Source organism: Python bivittatus, unplaced genomic scaffold (genome assembly GCF_059951505.1).
Source record: "Python bivittatus isolate LINGU-HERP-01145 unplaced genomic scaffold, Pbiv_v1 ctg000020_np1212, whole genome shotgun sequence".
Taxonomy (NCBI): Eukaryota; Metazoa; Chordata; class Lepidosauria; order Squamata; family Pythonidae; genus Python; species Python bivittatus.
In genome coordinates this window covers 72,064,707-72,085,417 of record NW_028277030.1, presented here as the reverse complement: position 1 = coordinate 72,085,417, position 20,711 = coordinate 72,064,707, and the positions used below count along the sequence as shown (strand labels likewise).

The 20,711-nt window shown below is 38.3% G+C and overlaps 1 protein-coding gene across 1 annotated transcript; it reads left to right on the top strand.

Annotated features, from left to right (window-relative positions):
- The first annotated feature begins 472 nt into the window (after nt 1-472).
- LOC103048402 (p53 apoptosis effector related to PMP-22-like) lies at nt 473-15,100 on the top strand. Its single transcript, XM_007433313.4, has 3 exons — nt 473-874; nt 8,826-8,969; nt 11,714-15,100. Exons 1-3 carry the CDS (start codon nt 661-663, stop codon nt 11,923-11,925), a joined length of 570 nt encoding a protein of 189 aa, XP_007433375.1. The 5' UTR covers nt 473-660; the 3' UTR covers nt 11,926-15,100.
- The last annotated feature ends 5,611 nt before the right edge of the window (nt 15,101-20,711 follow it).

Below are 20,711 nucleotides of genomic sequence, written 5' to 3'. Positions count from 1 at the left end.
CTGGCCTCCAAGTCAGAGTACAATTCCCTGAATTCTGCCTTGGGAATTTTGTAAGATGTAGTTCCAAGCCATCTGGAAGGCTTGGAAAGGCTCCGATTTGAAGTCTGGGCCGAAATGACCAACCTGCTTTAGAAAACAAAACTCATTCCAAAAGAAAGAGAAGGAATACATTTGGAAAGCAATTCCCGAGATCCATCATTTGCAGCTTGATTTTAAGTATATCGACTTAGAAATTGCTTTGAGTTAGCCTCACTTGCTTCACTTACGGATACTAGAAGGTATCCGCTCAGAAACTTAATGTACGAGTTTATTTGTCGGGAGTCATTATTGTTCGCCTTTCGTTAGCAGAACCGCACCTCAGGATAAGCATGCTACCTTGCCGTCTGGAAAGAGTTAAAAGCCTGGGAGTGTGCTTGGAGTCTAGGTTTGTTTGTCACCAGTTTCTCTCTCGCTCGACAGGTTCTTCCTGCCGCCGCTCTCCGCGCCCGGAATCTAGGCGGGGCTCTCCTTCGAACCTTGCCCGCCGCTTAAAAAGCGCGGCGCTTTCCCACCGCTGCTCCCTGGCGCAAGCCCGGCCCGAGGAAATTGTCCATAAAGGGGAACCCAAAGCCACGCTTCTTGCTTTCTCTCCTCTCCCCCCCCGAAGTCTGTCTGCACAAAATGTTCAGGTGCGGCCTGGCCTGCTGGAGGTGCAGATGGCTGCTGCCCCTGCTCTTGGGCTTAGCCATCATCCTCGGCATCATTGCATTGGCTGGCAAGGGATGGTTGGAGTCGGCCGAAGCCCCGTACGTGCGTAAAGCCTGGTTGTGGTGGGACTGTCAGAAACGAAACCCCGAGGACAGGGCATGGATCTGCGATTCTCTCATGGATTACAGTAAGTCTTGGCGGCAAATGGCGTGCACCATTAACCTCGAGGCTGTTTTCTCAGTCTCTCTTTATTCAGTCGGTGTTTTGAGCGTTGTGGGGCTTACGGTGGTGAAAAGATCAGGATTAATCGGAAAACGTGTCGGGGTCGAAACTTACCAAAGGGCGCACCGGTTTATGTTAAAGGATAAAGGCCTAACTTGGAAAGCAATTATGTATGTGGCCTCATCGTCGCCTTTAAGCAAAGCTAGTGGCCTGGCGAGCCTGAGAAATAGTTAATTAGGAGCAGAAACCAGACTGAGCTACCATCCAAAAGAGAGGCGAATGTAACGCAACCTAGGACAAGGCGCAGAGGAAGATGAAGGGGTAACAGACAGACAATGAGGCCTTCGTTACTTACAGATTGCTCAACTAAGGATTTTAAGGTGCAATAAGATGAACTGCAGTGTCAGTCGAAAATTGAGACTAGTTTGAAGGGCTCACGATAAAACTGGTTGCCACACCCTTTACTCATCAAACTTCTTTAGAAGTATTATTTTGACAAGCTTTGCTCACCAGTGTTTGTTTGCTTTAATGCACAGAAATCGAGTCTCTGATGGTCTTTATTTCTGTTCTTCATCAGAAATACTAACCTTCCGGTCAGAGTTGGAGAAGCAAATAGCCTTTGTGTTTTCAGAGGGGTGGGGGAGCAACTTTGCCCCTGAATGCTGGTTGTAACTTGACACCAAATCAGCCTGTAATCTCTGTTTTGAGACTGAGCTGGAATTGAATTATGGCCAAATAGGGGAAGATCTGCAGTCTTTTGCATGCCTTTTGTAGTTAAAGAAATACATACCCAGAAGTTTTAACACATTACCATGGTAGTCTTTGTGTGATACATTAACAGGTTTCCTCAACTTGGTGCCTCCAGTTATGTTGGGATGGCAATTACCAGCATTTCCAGACAGCGAAGTGTTTTTGGGATCCCAAAACATCTGGAGGGTGCCAATTACAGAAAACTAAGTGTCTGTGAAATAGTGCCCTGAGAACTAATGGAACAACAAAGAATATTGGAGTTGTAGAAGCAGAGGAACTTCGGTGCTGCCAAGCATGTCCTTTAGAGCTGTTTTTTAATCTGTTGGTAGTCACCATTTTTTTTCCTCCTTTAACTGGAGAAGTCAAAATGGTGATTGCATTTGTTCCTTAAGTATATAAAGAACGGCTATAATTTGTGCTCTAAATGTCATGTTTCCCAGATGCAAGCTACTTTGCCATGTATTTCTTAAAATGTAATAGAAATAGTAAACATTCAGTCTAACACTTATCTGTACTTAACTGTTTTGACAAAAAAAAATAGAGAATCAGTTGTTTAAGCAAGACAGAATTCTAATACAAACTACATAAGCTGCTGAGGAGCCTAGCACTTATAGTTCAGTTTACTAAAGGGGAAAAGATACATACTTTTCCCATGTATCCATTGAAAATGGGTTCCTCTAGGGAAGGAGAACAGTCTTGTGGGCTACCACACTGAAGTAGGGGATTTGGGTAGTCATTCTTGGACAGTTCAGTCTACCTCACAGAGTTGTTATGGAGATAAAATGGAGAGAGACCTCTACACAAGCCAGCTTGAACTCCTGGTAGAAAGCTGAGATACGAATATTATTTTTATGGCACATATTGTGCTATGAGTCAGAGATGATAGTAATTTAGTGAGGAGTGTCTAAAATTCTGGAATGAATCCAAGTGTTCCTTTTATCCCTTCCCAAACAAGTGATCAGCTGGATAGAACTTTGCTAGAATCAAATTTGGCTTATTTGAAATCATGTTAAGCAAAATAAAACACAGTGGTTTTGATGTAAAGATCTGTGCACAAAAAGATGTGTTTGAGGCCAGAAGTAGTCTGATTGTGTACAAGTTGTATATGTTTGGGCTCTCTAAATATAATTAGCTATTAAATATGGATAACATTGGCTTGCAAATAAAATAGGAAAATCTAGAAGCAAGAGGCTCAGTGGTTCAATTTGGGAGCATAAAAATAAAATCAAGAGTATTTACAACTTGTGAACAGGGGAAATATTTAAAATAGACTTATTTATTTGAATTTAGACTTCTGTGAGGGAAGCCAAACTGCTGTTTCAGATGTGCAAATTTTCTAAAGATGCAGTGCTTAAACTCTGGCCTTTCTTACATCACTTTTTTGTATATGTGTTTTGTAAATATCTAGATAGAAGGGTGATATGCTCAACGTACACTGGGAATGGAATGAACATTAAAGCTTTGTATTATTATAGGTGTTTGCTGCATGCAGGCTAATCACACAAGCTAAGATTAACGTGTCACAGTAAATCAATTGGTTTGTAAGATTATTGCAAAACTTCAGCATATACCTGAATGAAAAACTTGCTATCAATTTATACCATGCTTTGTTTTTAAAAAAGGTAAAAAATATAGTGCACAAAAGGATTACTCAATATATAAAATGATGTTACTCAGATTAAGGTGCACATAATTCACACTTTGCTTTTATTCCACCCTTTTATTTAAAAGGAAACTAACTTGGGGAAAGATTACTTGCTAATGCAGACCGACATTGGGCACAGATTCTTATTCAAGATTATACTTGTTAAGTATTAAAGTTGCACAGAGTGAAAAGAGCCACTCCCTATATATTGGGGAGAAAGGAATTCTCTGTTTGGAATGATAATTAAATTGCAGAGTTAGTAATTCAGATTTGTTTCAAGATTAAACTAGATGTGACATGGTGTCATATGTATCTTCTCTCTCTCTCTCTTTTTTTGCATTGATGAATAGCCTCCCCCCCCCCCGCTGTTTGTTACAAAAATTGGGGTGAAGGAAGATGAATTAGACAAGGGATAAAGCTTCATTTTTTTCTACTCTGGCTATTTCATCTCTAGATAGAAAATAGAAAACTAATAATTTTTTTCCTGTAGAATGAAAGGGATATGGATTAGTAGTGTATCCCATTTCATTACTTAGCACTTTTCCAGGCATAAGATAGGCAGAGAAAGGCATGCTTATTCATATGCCCTCCTACCTCTTTGCTCTCCCACACTTTTTGGGAATGTTACCCAGTCCTCTAGAGCAGATTTTTTAGAAAACTGAAAATTTATGGCCCTTACATGGCTTTTCCCTCGAACACTATTTGTTGCAAACAAAATCTCTTCTTCCATCTTTTAAGAAGTTGTCAAGAATTTCATCAACAGTACTAATTGTTAATTACTTTTTAAAATGTTCAAATATCAGAGAGCTATTAGAACAATAGCTATTAGCAACACAACTGAAATCCAGTATAAAAAGGTGTCTCTCATCAGCAAAGACAGTTTATAAAATGAAATTGTAATTAACAGTTGCCTGACTTTTATAGGAGAGATGTTATCAAACTTTTCTAATCACATGTTCAAATCAAAGTGTGGCCTGTATAATCAGATCTTGCTGTATATTTTACCTTTAAAAAATTATTTGTTAGAGTTATCATTGCTGTAAATGTTTTGATGATTCCTCAGCCAACAACCATAGATAGGGAATTAGGAGTAAACTATGGGATCTCTCCCTTCCTCTATTACTGTATGCTTTTTCTTCCTCTTTCCATACTGGATAATACTATCTTTAATTTTAATTCTGAATTTAAAAACTGCTTTTTAAAATTAACTCTCATTTTATAGCAAACCAGGTTAATATTAGTCATGGTGCAAGACTGCAATTGTCCCAGATGATTTTTTTTATTGTGCAACAACTACTGGACCATTAGATGACAATGGAGTTAAATATAATTAAAAGAGGATAAATTGTATCATTTTCACTGTAGAAAATGTAGGGTAATATATGACAAAACTAACATTTTCAGTAGGAGATTTGGGAATTACAATAAATAGAGATGACAACAGATTAAATTCTAGACTATTAGCAAACTGAGAAAAAGCATACTTGATTTAAAGAAATCAGATATGAAGTGATCTGAGAAAATATTAAGATTGGCCCCTCAAGGAATGAAAATTAGCAAGTGTGGCACCAAAAATGGGGCGGGGGGTAATGACACCAAGATAATTAAGTGATTAAAGCATTGAACTTAAGATCCAATGGATGCATGATCACGTGGGATCGAACCCCACTCTGGGACAGAGTAAATACTTTTGGACACTATATTACAAAAAGGATAGTGACAATTTTTATTTTTCATAATAGAAGATTGTAAGCAGTGGCTTCATCTAATGATCTATAGTCAGATGAATATTCTGACTTATTCATAAATGTTCTGGAAGTGACCAAGTTGTCTGAGGCTCAAGAAGAGAAAAACTAAAAAGCTCCAAAATAATGCCTTCAAATCTGGAAGGTGAGCAAATGTAATTTAGTGTAAAGTAATATATATATGGAAGATTTAAAAATCTTACATTTATGTATATACTAATTGGGTGTAAACAAGTGATCCACTGACTAAGAGGGAGTTTGGGATTATGATGGGTGAAAATGTTGACCAAGTGGGGGTCTTCTCTAATGTGAGAAATCTTCTGATGTGAAGATTTCTGAGATATCCTAAATTCTCTGCTGTAGCCAAGGGGGCTGGGAAATTCTTGGTGTTGAAGCCCACATACCTGGAAGATGACGAGGTTATGATTGCTGTAGAATAGTGATGACAAACCTATTGGGCTCAGCGTGTCAAAAATTCAGAAAATTCCTAACTTGACTCTGCTGGCGTGTCACCCCCTGAAAAAAAGAGACCCCCCCCCGAACAAAAGAGAAACAATTCTTTACATATTCACTTATTATAAAAAAAATACAGTCCAGTAATGCGTGGTGCTATGTAATATATAAAGAAATGTCAAATCATTACCAAAGTGAAATACGAGTAAAACACAGTCAGTTTCTTTGGTAACTCAAACAGGGAGAATAGTTGTTGGGTGTTGGTGAACACTGGCATGTCACCCAAAATGTTGTGGCGCATCAACTTTGACACTGTCAGGTTCGCCATCACTGCTATAGAAAATAAAATCCATACAGGTAGTCCTTGAGTTATGATCATTTGCTTAGTGACCATTCAGAGTTACAGTGGTGCTGAAAAAAGTGACTTACGACTGGTCCTCGCAGTTACAACCGTCGCAGCTTCCCCACAATAACATGATCAAAATTCAGGTGCTTGGCAACCAGCATGTATTTGGGATGGTTGCATGTCCCAGGGTCACATGATTGCCATTTGTGACCTTCCCAGCTGGCTTCCGACAAGCAAAATCAATGGGGAACCACATGATTCACTTAATGATTGTGTGATTCAATTAACAACCACTGCAAAAGTTGTAAAATCGGATGTGGTCACGTGATGCCTCACTTAATGACCACACTGCTTAACAACAAATTTTCCAGTTGATATTGCGGTCATAAATCAAGAACTACCTGTCTTGGGAATTGTAGGGGAAAGAACTAAAAATAACATTTTATTGCATTTACACTAATCAGAAGTGTCACTTAGAGCTGTAATAGTAAAGTTTGATTCGCTGTCTCGCTGATGAAACTGTGTTTGGAATATTGCATATGGTGCTGCATGAACACCATTTCTAAAAAGGTACTGAGATAGAAGACTAGGTCCTAAGCATTAAAGTTATTTGCTTGTTTTGTAAACTTATCCAAGTGTAGCTTAATCCGTAAACTACAGTTAAGCAAGCCATGGCTTGGCATTAGATCACAGAAAAAACAAAAGCAATAAGGGCAGAAGCATATGTTTAGGTGAGAAGGACACACTGTTTAGGTTCTTTAATTTAGAAAAAGCCTCATTGGAAAGAGAAGTTAGAGACACATGAAGCTAAACTATAGTAGTATGGTTAAGGTGCTGGACTTGGACCAGGGAGGTCCAGTCTCACTCCCCGTCTGACCACATAGATTACTGAGTGAGACTGTATTGGACTTTCTCCCTCACCCCAGCCTAGCTTGTTTTAGGGATGAAATGAGGGGGAATAGATACCACCATCTATCTGTGGTGCCTTGAACGGTGAGATTTTCCTGCTCCTAATTCCATCCTTATTTAGAAGGGGATGGTGCTGATAGCGAAGGGGAACTTGAAAAAAAAAATTAAAGAGTAATCTCAAGGTGGCAGGAGGATATATGTGGATCATAGGTTGCATGTGTCTGATTCATTGTTAGAAGGAAACAAGCCCTAGGTTTGCACACTCATCATCTCCCCATTGTTCAGAAGCTTAGGCTTCTGTTTTCACATATAAACTAACAGCAATCTCTTGTGATTTCAAAGCCCAGAGAAACTTTGATTATTTTTAACTATGGTTAGGGAAAACAAGCCAAATTCATGGCATAGTTAGGAAGTTAGTTTTTTTTTGTCAGCAGTCATACATTAAAAACAGTTTTAGCATTGGCTATAATACAAAATTATGGTTAATCTAAGATAGATGTGGAATTGTCAGATTACCTTTTGATCTGCGCTGAGAAGGGAAGCATAAAATATCCATGATGTGCCATGCTTATTGTCTTAATAAGGCTACCTACTTCATTGATGGATTTCAGCTGTACATTTTGTAATTCCTTCCCCTTCTTTCATCCTTTTGCCTTCTAGTCAAGGCAAGGCTTTTCTGCTAATTTATCAGCAAGCAGATTTTTTTTTTTTCTGGCCTGGAGCATTACTTATAAAAGAGAGCTAATTTTTTTTTACATTGTTTCTTCTTCTCTTCTCTTCTCTTCTCTTCTCTTCTCTTCTCTTCTCTTCTCTTCTCTTCTCTTCTCTTCTGCTATTTATTGTTGCTTTTTAAAAAATACATAAAGCACAGATTTTATACATTATTTTTACTGCTATATATACATATGCAGCACCAAACAGTTTATGCAGAAAAGGTTTGTAGAAAGCAAAGTTGTGTACAAAGATACATTAGGAAAATGCATATAAAATGTCTAAGACTTTTCAGGTGAACTTAAAAAAAAACAGGATAAACTGGTTTGAAGACTGGAGGAAAATGAAAAAGTGAACTTGACAAATGTATTCATTTGTAGAAAAGAGTAAGAACTTTGCTTCAGACTTTAGAAAAACACGTCTATTTTGAAACTGATGATTCAGAATTAAGAATCTGATGAATTTGAGTATCTGTATATTCCAAACAAGAGCAGGCTGTAGACAGTAAGAATTCCAGTAAGGTCACCGTAAGTTTATCCCAAAGTGTAAAAATAAAACATAGACACTTTTTACATATTTTCAAAATATTGTTTAAATTTGTGAGTACCATTGTCCTCAAGGATTGAATGAAGAAAACATATCTTGCTGAACAATTGGAAAAAAATATTGCCTAACAGCCTTAGACTGCTTTTTCTTTATCCAGGTATTTTGGATAAAATTATAATTAAAAATTCAAATTCATTCTCTCCCTCTCCCTCTCACACACACAGACACACATACACGGGAGATCCCTGATGCCATTTTCTGGGATGGAGATAACCTTGATGAAAATATGCAGGAGCCATTCAAGGAAAATAAGAGACAACTGAGTTCTGGGAAGGAAGGGGGGTGAGAAAGAAACTCAGAAGAACCTTGCCTTGTTTCTGTTTGGCATAAGAGGGAGCAGAGGGAAACCCTGGCAAGCTTTCAAGATTGCTATTATATTCTACAGTGATAAAGTAGCATTCCTGTAATCCTTGTGTTGTTTCCTGACCTGGCCTGCTTCAAAGGGCTGACACTGAAGACATGTGATTGGATGAATATTGGATGTCCGGTGCTTAGTTTAGTAGAAAATAATAATCAAATTCAGGTATACTTGTTATGAAAACTGTTGATTCTCCATAGGAATTTGCAGTTGTGTCAGTTGAAAAGAAGCATCACAATATTTAATAAAGAGATAATGCCTTTAACAATACAAGCAATTTCTGTTCAATCCCTTTAACCAACATTTTTCTAAGCTTACATTTAACTAATGCGAAATGTGTATATTTACATACAAGGTGTTTATGTTTCTCATCCCTTATTTTTTTCTTCAAAGGTTGGGGCAGAGCTGCTGCTGCTACATACCTTGTCGGTTTTATCATTGTCTGCATCTGTTTCTGCTTAGCAGTCATAGCATTTTCCATTGAAATACTGCGGTTTAACTTTGTTCGAGGAATTGGAGGCTTGCTCTTCATTGCTGGTAAGCCTGTAAATAAGACACTGATTTTCTGACCAATTATAATTGATGTGACTTTCCTGAAATATGCTTCTCTCTAGGATATGACAAAAATGAGTCATGCCAAGTCTTAATTTCTTATTCAGCTTTCTCCTCCTCTGGCACAACGTTTCTTAGATTTCATATTGGCAACAATTAATTTTCTGTCCAGACTCAAATATATTGTATTGTAGTCAGCTTTCTTAATTGAAGCTGGCCAACATCAAGCCATCTTTTAGTTTCTAATTAGCCTTCCCCAGTTTATTCTTTAATAGGCAAATGTCTTCATTTTTGGAGGAATCTTTATGTATTTTAGAATATTATTGTTGGGATGTTTTATTAAAGATGCATCACATGAACTTTTGATTGCATAAATTTGCAAAAATATATTTATTGCATAAATATATTCCCTTATATATTGTGGACATAATATGTCTTAATCTCTTCAAAACATTTGATAAAAAAGCTCCTAGGATTCTATGTAGCAAGTTAGTTGTGGTTGAACCACAGCTTGCTTTGAGAATCATTTATAAAAAGTATGACTTCATACATTGTGCTAAGCTCTAATGTGCTTTCTTTGGTTTGGGTTTATTGTCTTGCATGAATTTATGATTTGTGAAGCATAGTTTATGGATTAATGTGTTGTGAAACATTAGCCAATCATGATTTATTCAAAAACCATGGTTATCCAACCAAGGCTTAGTGAGTGCAGAAACTCAACTAGAGCCTTCATTTGTATCTCACCCCCTTCAGTATTTTTATTAATGATTTGGATGAGGAGGTGGAAGGAATGCTTTCCAGATTTGCTGAAGACAGAATTAGGCATGACTACTAGTATCCTTAAAGATGGAAGCACAAATCAAAATTACTTTAATAAGTTAAGACAAGTTGAGCAGCTTCTGAGAGTTGGAAGTTGTAACTCAGCCTTCAGGTTTCTGGAAGGCTTCAGGAGACCATCCATAGTGATACCAGTGGAAGAGGGTAGTCAGATTTCTGTCTTATTTTGGCATGTACCAAAATAAGACCATTTGGGACCATTAAGAGTGGGAATGGGAGTGGCAAAACACTGCTATTCCCACACTTCACCCTCCCTCCACATGCACAATTGTGCTGCACAGTCTTGAAATACTGGTTATTCTCTGTGGCCATGGATTGCCTACCCCTGGGGTAGAAACAGCAGTTGGAAATAACAGAATAAATTGAGCAGAGGCAAATGCAAAGTTAGTCACTTGAGAAAAAGAAATCAGATGTGCAAATGTTGGATAGTGGAAACCTGGTTTAATAATTTTGTATGCAAAAATTGGAATTGTAGTTGATTGTGCTGAATATGCATGGCTGCAAATAGTGGTTTGCAAATATGGTTTTAGGTTGCATCAATGGAAGCATAGTTTCCAAATCATGGGAAATATGAGTTCCATTCTATTCTGTGTTAGTCATAACCTATCTTGAATACCTGGCACCATGTTTGAAAAAGATTCAGATAAATTGTAATGGTTTCCAAGAAGGCCAACATGTTTATAGAACTGAAAACTTATTTTCTGTGAGAAGACACATAGAAGACTAAATATGTTAAGCTTTGCAACAACAACAACAGAAAACCCCCAACTATATTGAGAAGGTTTGATAGCAATCCTCAAGTGTCTGAAGGAATTTCACACCATGATTTCTGTTACCCCAAAGTACAAGATATTTAATAATGCTCTGAAGTTACAGGAGGGCAGGTTCCAATGGAATGTTAGGGAAAACTTCTTAAAAGAAGTAGTTTGACAGTGGAATCAGTTGTGCTGGGTTCTTGCTTTGACAAGGGAATTTGCATAGTGGCTCCTAATTCTGTGATAACTTACCTGTGTGAAACAGATGTAAACATCGCATTAATATCCATTTGTCTGATCATTACATACATGTATAGTGATGCTTCACACATCTTGTGTGATAGATACTTTCCATGTTTAAGTTTTGTATACTCTAAATAATTTTTGAAAGAGTAATTATCAATAATTTTTATGTTGATAGGAAATGAAGTTACTAATATGAAACTTTTCCAAGTCTCTGGAAAAGAGACTTGGAAAACCTGTATTTATTGCTAAGACCAATTTATTGGTCTTACCAATTACTAAGACCAATTTATTGGTCTTACCAATAATTACAGAAGTAATTAATTGAACAGTAGCACACAGAATTCAGCCATCTCTCTTATACTGGAAGATTCCCCCTAGATTATATTCCAGCAATCTCAACCCCATTTTGTGAGATACCACACAAGAAAAAATGCTGAAACTTTTAAGAGATGTAATTAGAAAATGTTATACCTATCTATATAAATGATTATGGGTATGACAGATACTCTTGTGTCTTGAGTGCTATATTAACAATTCCTTTATTTATTCAGTCAATCAATTTGTAAAACCACTAATCTCAACAAGTGACTCTGGGTGGCAAACGTATTAAATAAAAAATAAAAATTAACAATCATAAATGCAACAATTAAAATGCATAGCAGCTGAGGAAATAACCCAGTCAACAAACGCTAATACAGCCAGGAGATGGGTCCCTGCACACACTTGGGGCTCCAGGCCCAGGCACAGAAGCAGGTCTTTAGGACCTTACGAAAGGCCAGCAGGGTTGGGGCCATCTTAATCTCTTGTAATGGAAATGCAATTTGCTGCAAATATCTCTGCACTATGAAATTTTATTTAATGTTTTTTTCCTTCCTCCTTATTTCCATCCAGCTGCTTTCCAGATTTTAGGCTTGGTCATCTATCCAGTGAAATACACCGAAGATATTATATTGACAGGAAGCAACATGTTCAGTTGGGCTTATGGCTTTGGTTGGGCAAGTACAGTGATTGTGATAGGTTGTGCATTCTTTTTCTGCTGTCTTCCAAACTGGGAAGATGAAGTCCTGGGCAACATAAAACCCTACAGGCATGATGCCATATAACCTGCTTGATGTGGACTTAACAGAACATATTTTTAGGAAATAAAGCGATATTGTCTCTGACATAGGGTTATTTGTTTGTTTCAATAACAAATGCAGTTTATTTTTAGACATCCCTATTTACAGACCTATTTTATTAAAAAAAAGATTGCATTCTGAATTTTGATAACTAATAACAATTCCCTTCAGGAATTAATTGGTTTTTGTGGGGGACAGAAGCTTTGGTGAGGTGATTTGTTCCAAGATAGTAATATTTTACTGAGTAAATACACAGTATAACAGGAATTTTTTTTTTTTAATTGTTGGACAATTATAAGCTTTTGTTTTTTAGCCTGTAGTTAAAAATCCTTATTCACTATGTATTAATAAAAAAAAATGTTTGAAAGTGTAGCTATTTATACATTCAGTATGCAATCTTCTAAGCACTGGATTCTATTAAAATTTTATTATTTTACTGGCATTTCTGCTACAGCCATGCTTCATAGCTTACTTGATACTACAAGAATGAACATTATAGTATTTTGTATGTGCAGGTATCACACGTTAATGAATTTGCATGACAGCCCCCCCCCCCAATTATTGGATGCTTCTAGACTAGGTTAAGAATACAGTAACTGCTCCATTCAAATAATTAGTATAGGATAATTAGATAGCCATTTTGTGTTTCTTCTGGTTCCCCCACCCTGTTATTAAAAAAAACTCTTGGGAGAGAAAGCATAAATGCTTAATGCTATTGGTAGTACTGCCAAGACTCTAACATCTGAATTTACCTGCATACTCTAAACACTAATATATTGAATATGTCTCATAAATTGAAATTAGGGAGAAACTAAAACTTTAGAATTATACTTTGAATTTCCCTTTTCCCCAATATCTGATATTACAAGTTTATTCTCAGTATATGGATTTAAAGCAAAAAACCAAAAACCCAGGTAACTATTAGATTCCCAAACTTATTAGACAACAAAAGAATTGGCATGTCGGATAGCTGCAATTAGAAAGTCCTCTGGTGCCAATTTCATCCCATTTTATCATCACACCCCATACACATATCTAGGATTCAAATGGCATTGAATCAAAGGATGGATTAGGATAGCCCCAGTGAGTGGTTGATTTTTCAAAAGGGTTGAATACCATTTATAAGGTTCTTTTACAAGGCAGTTAAACTTTTGGATAAGATTCTGCAGGATTAGTTACTCACTAGTGGAATAATAATGTAGACTGATCTTTCCAAATTCAAGCATATTTACAATGTAATTCACAGGTAGGCAATGTGGTCCCTATGGGCACAGCGTACCTGAGGACATCTCCAGTGGGGCTAGTCAGGCTTCTGCAGCACTGGACTTTATTTTTTAATTAAAATATATGGAATACCTGCATGCTGCAAAACAAGTGCCAGTCCATGACATATTTATTTACAAGAATGCCTCTGGATCTCATGTACAGCCCCCACAACGTTGTTCCCAAATAAAAGCGGTACTCGGGCATAAGCGTAGCACTTTGTCTGTCTGCCTAGGAGAAGAAAGACAGTGATAAATTGCAGTGGTACAAAGCATTGGTGGAATGAGCTAAAGGGGAATAACACATCACTTTGCCTTTTTAAAGGATTTCTGTGATTCGCTGCCTACCTGCCAACACACTGTGGCAGCCATTGTGTAAACAGATACACATTTGGCAGTCAGATTGTCCGAATGCCTACAGCAGGGGTTGGGAACCTTTTTGTCTGAGAGAGCCATGAACGCCACATATTTTAAAATGTAATTCTGTGAGAGCCATACAATATGATGAGGACTCACCCAACAGAGCAGGGGCAGCGGCAGCAGGATGCAAAGTGGTGCACCCGGATCGCATTCGCGTGGGCCGCCGACGGGAGCTAGGCCAAAGCTGGGGCCTCGATTTGTGGCTGCCTGTGGAGGACGATGCGGCTCCAGGCCCGTTCGGCCGCGGATGCTGCGGGGCAAGGTAGGGTGAGTCCCAAGGATGCCAGATGCGGATGCGATGCGGAGGAGGGTGTGGCCTGTGCTCAGCGGATAGAAGACGTGTTCTAATCCTTACCCCGTTATTTTTTTTATTAAAGAGCCATCAAAAGAGCCTCATCTGGCTCGCGAGCCATAGGTTCCCGACCCCTGGCCTACAGTATGCTTTCAAAATGCCAACTCTGCCCGTCAGTCCTGACATAATTCTATGGATTAGCAACAGAACCCAGAGTTCAGTAAGAGTTAATCCTAAATAAACATAGAGAAGATTCCAGAGAATTAAATTTCATTAATCTCAATAAGAAAGTTAAGCAGTCACTCAAAATATTATCATGGGTGGAATCCATGGTTAGAATATGTGAAAACTAAGATAACTTTAACATCATTAAATCCATTATTAACCTGACAGCCCTCTGAATGTATGTTACTTACAAAATATATGGTATATAAACTTTTTTTTTTACCTTCTGGTAGAAGCTTATTTTGTATTTGCAGAAATATTGTATATTCCAGTGTATAATTTCAGATATGACTGTTTTGTATGTTTACAATTATTGTTCTCAGAAGTAATCCACCCACTGTTGCATGAGTTAATTAATAAAAATTGCTTAAGGTACATAAGAAATTCTCATGTGAATCCACATTGTGTAAAGTTACCTTGTATTTTATACTATATTGGATTGTGATAGAACATAGGGTTTTTTTTACAAGAAATATGAAATACTTATGTGTTCTGTAAATGTTGTAATCTACAATTGAAGACAGAATTCTTCCATCCACTTTATGGGAGTAAGCCCATTGCCTTCAATAGAATTTGCTTTTTCTGGATAAACATTAGGGCTGTGTTTTGGCAACAACAAGAAGTTTTTAAAGAGACTAATAGAATAAAAATTAGTGTCACTAATTTAATAAGGGTCTTTAATTCATACAGATGAAATTTCTTAAGCTCACATTTACTTGCATCATCAGATGATAGCTGAAGGCAGAGTCTAGCTCTTGCTAATATTCTGTCAGTAAGAAATCATCAGCACACATCACTTCAAAGGACCATATTTAGATTTGCCTGGACTGAGTTATACCACTGTTCCAAGCCAAAGATTCTTGAGTGTTCACATACGTTCTAGCATTTGGAGTCATATATTTAAATAGATATTTGAATTCTATGTGTTTCATCTTTATAATAAAAGTTTATAGATACATTATATTGAGAATATGCTTGTGAAAACTTGTAATCAGTTTGGAGCATTTGCTCTGCAAGCTCAGTGAAATGAAAGGTGAGTTGGATGTAAATGCAACATACTTCAGATATGAAACATTGCAGCTGTCTTACATAAAACAAGGATTTCAACTGAATGAATACATGCATGCTGTTGAGAATGCTGTTGTGCTATTTACCATCCAGAATGAAGATGCATGAAAAAGCATATATAGAAAAACTATATGGCAAATACTGCCATTTTCAATACTGCTTTAATGGATTTCTGCACTGATCAGGGGTTTAGATTTATTGGCCTTTCCAGTACTGTGATGCTATATGAGTTGAGCATATATGGAGGTTCTCTTAACAGTCCAAAGTTCACTGTTTCCAATTAGAGTTCCTAAAATGATAGTCTGTACCCTCAAATCCTCTCAGAGTACTATTCAGTCCTCTGTCTCTTAATCAGAATATCTCCCATGGAAAACCTTATAGCTACACTGGAAAGAGTCATCCAATTCAGCCATTGATGATAACACACTAATCTCCAAATGTAACAGAATTCATTAGGTCAGAGTTGCTGGGAGTTGGGTGGCATATAAATTTAATAATTATTATTCATCCAATTTGACCCATTTTAGCTATTTTCCTTACAATTTCAGAAGTACATACTTGGGAAAGAGACTTCTTGGTTATCCTAAAGTCTTCTGAGCTTTATATATACCACTACAGATAATCTATCTGGACTATTGTGAAATGCTACACTGAATAACATCTGGATGGTTTTATTGGGTTATTTCCAGCTTCCAGAGCCATGGTTCAGTCGCCAGAACTATGCCTTACAGTCTAAGACTCACATCCTAGGCTATTTGAAATGGGACCAGATAGATTATCTTACCCAGATACGTCAAGGAATTTCAAGTCTACCTTAGCAATCACCATAGCCAATCACTTTACCTGCCTATAATTTTCCAGGTTTGCTGAATAAAGGGAGGTTTTAATTAATCTATTTTAAAAGGGTTTTTATTATAGTCCCCTTTAAAAAAGAGGGAATACTGTATGCCTTCCTGCTAGGAGACATGGCAATTTATTAATTTCCTTATAGAAGATGAAAAATCCCTCAAGGTACGATGTTTCAATAAATAATATATGCATACAAATCCTGAATCACCAGGCAATCTTACCTTCAGAAGTCACACTTGGTACTCCAGCTTTGCAGACTTCTTCAGTTATAGGATGTGATCCACCCAAGTAGGTTTTTATTCCACTGATGTTAGGAAAATAACTCTTTCAGACTTATTAGCTGTCTGTATAGCCTACCTTTCTTCAGGGGAACTGAGACTGACACACATGTTCTTCCATACAACAACTATTATGTGATGCATTAGACTTCATGTGCTTGAATACTCAATGTTATCTATAGCTGAACAGAGATTTTAACACTGGATTATATCACACTGGATCTTGGTAAAAAAAGACACTAATATTCAAAATATATTTCCACTTCATTGGAGCTTCCATTCAGATTGGTATGATTAAGACTGCAACCTAAGGCTTGCTTCTTGTTGTTCAGTCGTTAAGTCGTGTCCAACTCTTCGTGACCCCATGAACCATATCGCGCCAGGCCTTCCTGTCCTTCACTGCCTCCCTGAGTTTGCTCAGTCTCATGTTCATTGCTTCAGTGATGCTATCTAACCATCTCATCCTCTGCCGTCCCCTTCTCCTTTTGCCTTCAATCTTTCCCAGCATCAGGGTCTTTTCCAAAGAGTCCTCTCTTTGCATTAGGTGACCAAAGTATCTGAGCTTGAGCTTCATTATCAATCCTTCCACTGAGCAATCAGGGTTGATTTCCTTTAAGATTGACTGGTTTGACCTCCTAGCAGTCCAGGGGACTCTTAAGAGTCTTCTCCAGCACCACAGTTGAAAGGCAGAAGGCTTACTACAAGCTCCCTATCTATATGTCATATCTTCTTCCAAGGCATCCATGTGAAAAGGTGACATGGAATCCGCTGCTCTGCAAACCATAGCTCTGACTCAAACTGCCTTTGGTATTTGGTATTATTTTTAAGAACAAAGCTGGAATCGTATTTTAACAGGTTGGAGAAAAGTGAAGAGATGGATGGAAAAGCTGAAAATAATAGGCCATGTGCAGCATACAGTCCTGAACTGTTAACAGGGAGAGATGGAGGCTACACAGAAGCAGGAGAGGAGAGTGTGTAGAAAGTGGCTCATTCATGTAGAGAGCTAAACACTTGGAAAGTGCATCCGGCTAGAATCCTCCTCTTAAAAGGGGGGGAGAGTCGTGTGGGGTGCTGATGATCTTAAGAGAATGTGGGGTGCCACTATACGCATCACTAACAAGCAGCCCCTGATAATTCACCATAGCAGAAGTCGTTTTGAAGTACCAGTTGGGCTCTTGAAAATTTAGTCTGAATGTGTAGTAAATGCACAAACCTTTACATTTCCCTGAACAAATTCTGCCAAGAATGTACTGTATGTCTGACTGCATCACTTTTAATTCTTTGCAGATGAAGTCTACATTTCTGGGCTGACATGAGTTCCAATACTGCTGCAGTCCAGCAACCTTGCAAGATTATATTTGGTCAGTTTCAGTTTGTGACTGCTTAAAATGTGAATACTACTATTTAAGGTGTTATGACTTAACACCTCTTCTTTCATTGACTTCATCATGTAAGGAGGCCATTGTAATTGGCCTAGTTAATATCACTAATGCCTCACTACAATAGGGCAGCATTTTAATGCCTAAGTTAGGGCAAGATGCTTTAATGTTTATAGCAGGTAAAGACATCTTAAGAAGCCTGCCCTAGATCTATTGATTGTGGAAAATGATAGAGTGAAAACTAATCAGTTTCAAATGGCCTTGAAATGAATGGGTTGTCAAAGCCTATTTCAAGCCTGCTCTAGATCAGGCCAGAGGGTTGAGTTGGCCTTGATTGGCCTGATATGAAAAGAGGAAGTGGGATTGTTGGTTCTTTCAGTTGTCTCAGCAGTTTTCAGTACCACAGACCATGGTATCCTTCTGGACCCATCTCAAAATGTTGGGGATGGGGGCACAACATTGTAGTGGTTCTGCTGCCATCTCATATGATGGTGCTCAGTGATAGTTGCTCCTGTAAACAGGAATCCCTCATTCTATCACCAGTGCTTTTAAACACCCATGTGAAACTGTTGGGTAAAGACATATCTGATGCTGAGTGTTACCAATATGTTGATGTCACCCAAATCTACTTTTTCCATATTATTGTTCTCAAATAAGGGGATTATTTCCCTAAATGCCTGTCTACTGGCAGTTGTAGGCTAGATGAGAGATAATAGATTGAAACTGAACAGTAGGAAGGCTGTGGTGATATTTGTGTAGGATCATGATCTGAAGCATGAAATGGATTCTCCTGCATCTGGATGAGTTTATACTTCCTCAGATATAACAGGTATGTCATTTGGGACTGCACTTGGTATGGGCCCCCATGATACCAAAATGATAAATCTATGTCATGACGTTGTGACTCAAACTCCACTCCTTATATACTTGCATGCAACATTACGATACAAGTATGAAAGGGCAGAGCCTGTATCATGATTTTATTTATTTATTTGTTTGTTTGTTTGTTTATTGGATTTTTCCCCTGCCCATCTCCCCCACAATAGGGGACTCTGGGCGACTTACAAAAAACATTAAAACTATAAATATATCTAAAACACAATACATTCAAAATTTAAAACAATACTAAAAAAGGGAGATCCAAGGAGATGCAAAATCAGGCTGCGAAGATCTGGCCACTATGGGGCTAGCCATCCTCCTGCTTGAAGTATTCCCTCCCTGCCCCAGGCCAAGTGGCAGAAGGGTCTTCAAGGCCCTTCAGAAGGCCAGGAGTAAGGGGGCCAATCGCACCTCCGGGGGCAGAATGTTCCAAAGAGCAGGGGCTACCGCAGAGAAGGCTCGCCTTCTGGACCCTGCTAATCGAAGTTCTTTTACTGAGGGGGTCCGAAGCATGCCCTCTCTGTGTGATCGGGTGGGATGGGTTGAAGTCATAGGGAAGAGGTGGTCCCTTAGGTAACTTGGCCCCATGCCATGTAGGGCATTAAAGGTAATAACCAACACGTTGAATTGGACCCCGAAGCAAACTGGTACCCAGTGCAGCTTGCGGAGCAACGGTGTTACATGGGCCCTTCTTGGGGCTCCAAAAATAGCCCGCGCAGCTGCATTCTGGACCAGCTGTAGCTTCCGGATAGTCTTCAAGGGTAGCCCCATGTAGAGCGCATTGCAGTAGTCTATCTGGGAGATAACAAGGGCACGAGTGACTGTTCGAAGGGCATCCCGATCCAGGAAAGGGCGTAAATCTAATAACTCACATTTCATCATTTTGATGTCTCTGTAGCTAGATGCAGATGTCTATGGCTCTTGGTATCACCCTGGAATCTCAGACTATGGTTAAGTCCAGGACCACTTTTCATCAGCTGTAACTAATATGAGAGCTCCACCCTTTCCTTGAAGAGAATAACCTCAAAACATCGGCTGATAACCTTCAGACTCAAGTATTGTAATGCTCCCTACATACTGCCTTTGTATGTAGTTCAGAAACTTCAGTTAGTTCAAAAGGCAGGAGTGCAGATTAGCTCTGAGGCCAGCTGGACAGGCCATATTACACCTATTCTTAAATAATTGTACAGGTTTCCTGTAAATAGTTTATGCCAAGATTACTTAAGAATATATTTCTCTGCATATTTCTCACTTTTCATTAAGTGTATTGGTCTTATCTTTGGGGAGCATCAGCCCTTCTGGTGAAGACTCAAGACTGGGATTTCTCAGTTTTCACCCCTGTGCAGTGATATGTGCTCCTGCTGGGATTTGTGTGTGTGCCTACCTTTGGAGATGTTCAAGAGAGCCATAAATACCTGTCTTTTCAGCCTAGTCTGAATTTCTTTTGTAACTATGAATGGTTTTTATATGAATTTTATGTTGAGTGTATTGTCTTTTAGTATATTTAAATGTTCTAAATTGCATACAAATTGTGTTGAACCTTCTGGGAAAGGTAGTACGGAAATGAAATGTTGTTGTTGTTATTGTAAAGACAATTCAGCTTTAAAAAGTTTGTTTCAAGAGCAAAAAAGCAAACTTTCTTACAAGAAAATCAGACCCTTGGCAATTATTTTGCTGGATGAAAATGAAGTCTCACATTCTGTTTTCAGTCAAATACCTCTGAACGCACAGGTTTCAATTAGCAACTCCTATTAGAAGGGAATTGTTTGTTGATGATCTACTGTTTGATTTTGAAAAATATTTCATCTATAGGTATAGCATAGGCTACCATTAGCTAGATATAATCAACATAATCTCCTTTATGGATGATCTAATTGAGAAATGGGCTGTATGGCTGAAATCCTGCCCATATAGCCCAGTCCCTCCCACTAACATGGATCTACAGTACGATCCATCCCCTCTTGCACCGAGTCCTGGGCATGCACACACCTGTTCCCATTGCAGCCCAAAACATCCAGGTATAAACAGGGAGTGCCTTATCTGCTTTTACGCTTACAACACAATCTCACCATATGCCTGAAAGAAGTCATGGTTATCCGTCCTAAGCCCCTTAATCATA

Bases quoted from the DNA above. Each gene is read 5' to 3' on its own strand.
- LOC103048402 (XM_007433313.4), top strand. From the start codon at position 661: ATGTTCAGGTGCGGCCTGGCCTGCTGGAGGTGCAGATGGCTGCTGCCC. The intron at 875-8,825 runs GTAAGTCTTGGC...TTTTCTTCAAAG, and splicing joins CGATTCTCTCATGGATTACA to GTTGGGGCAGAGCTGCTGCT. The intron at 8,970-11,713 runs GTAAGCCTGTAA...ATTTCCATCCAG, and splicing joins AGGCTTGCTCTTCATTGCTG to CTGCTTTCCAGATTTTAGGC.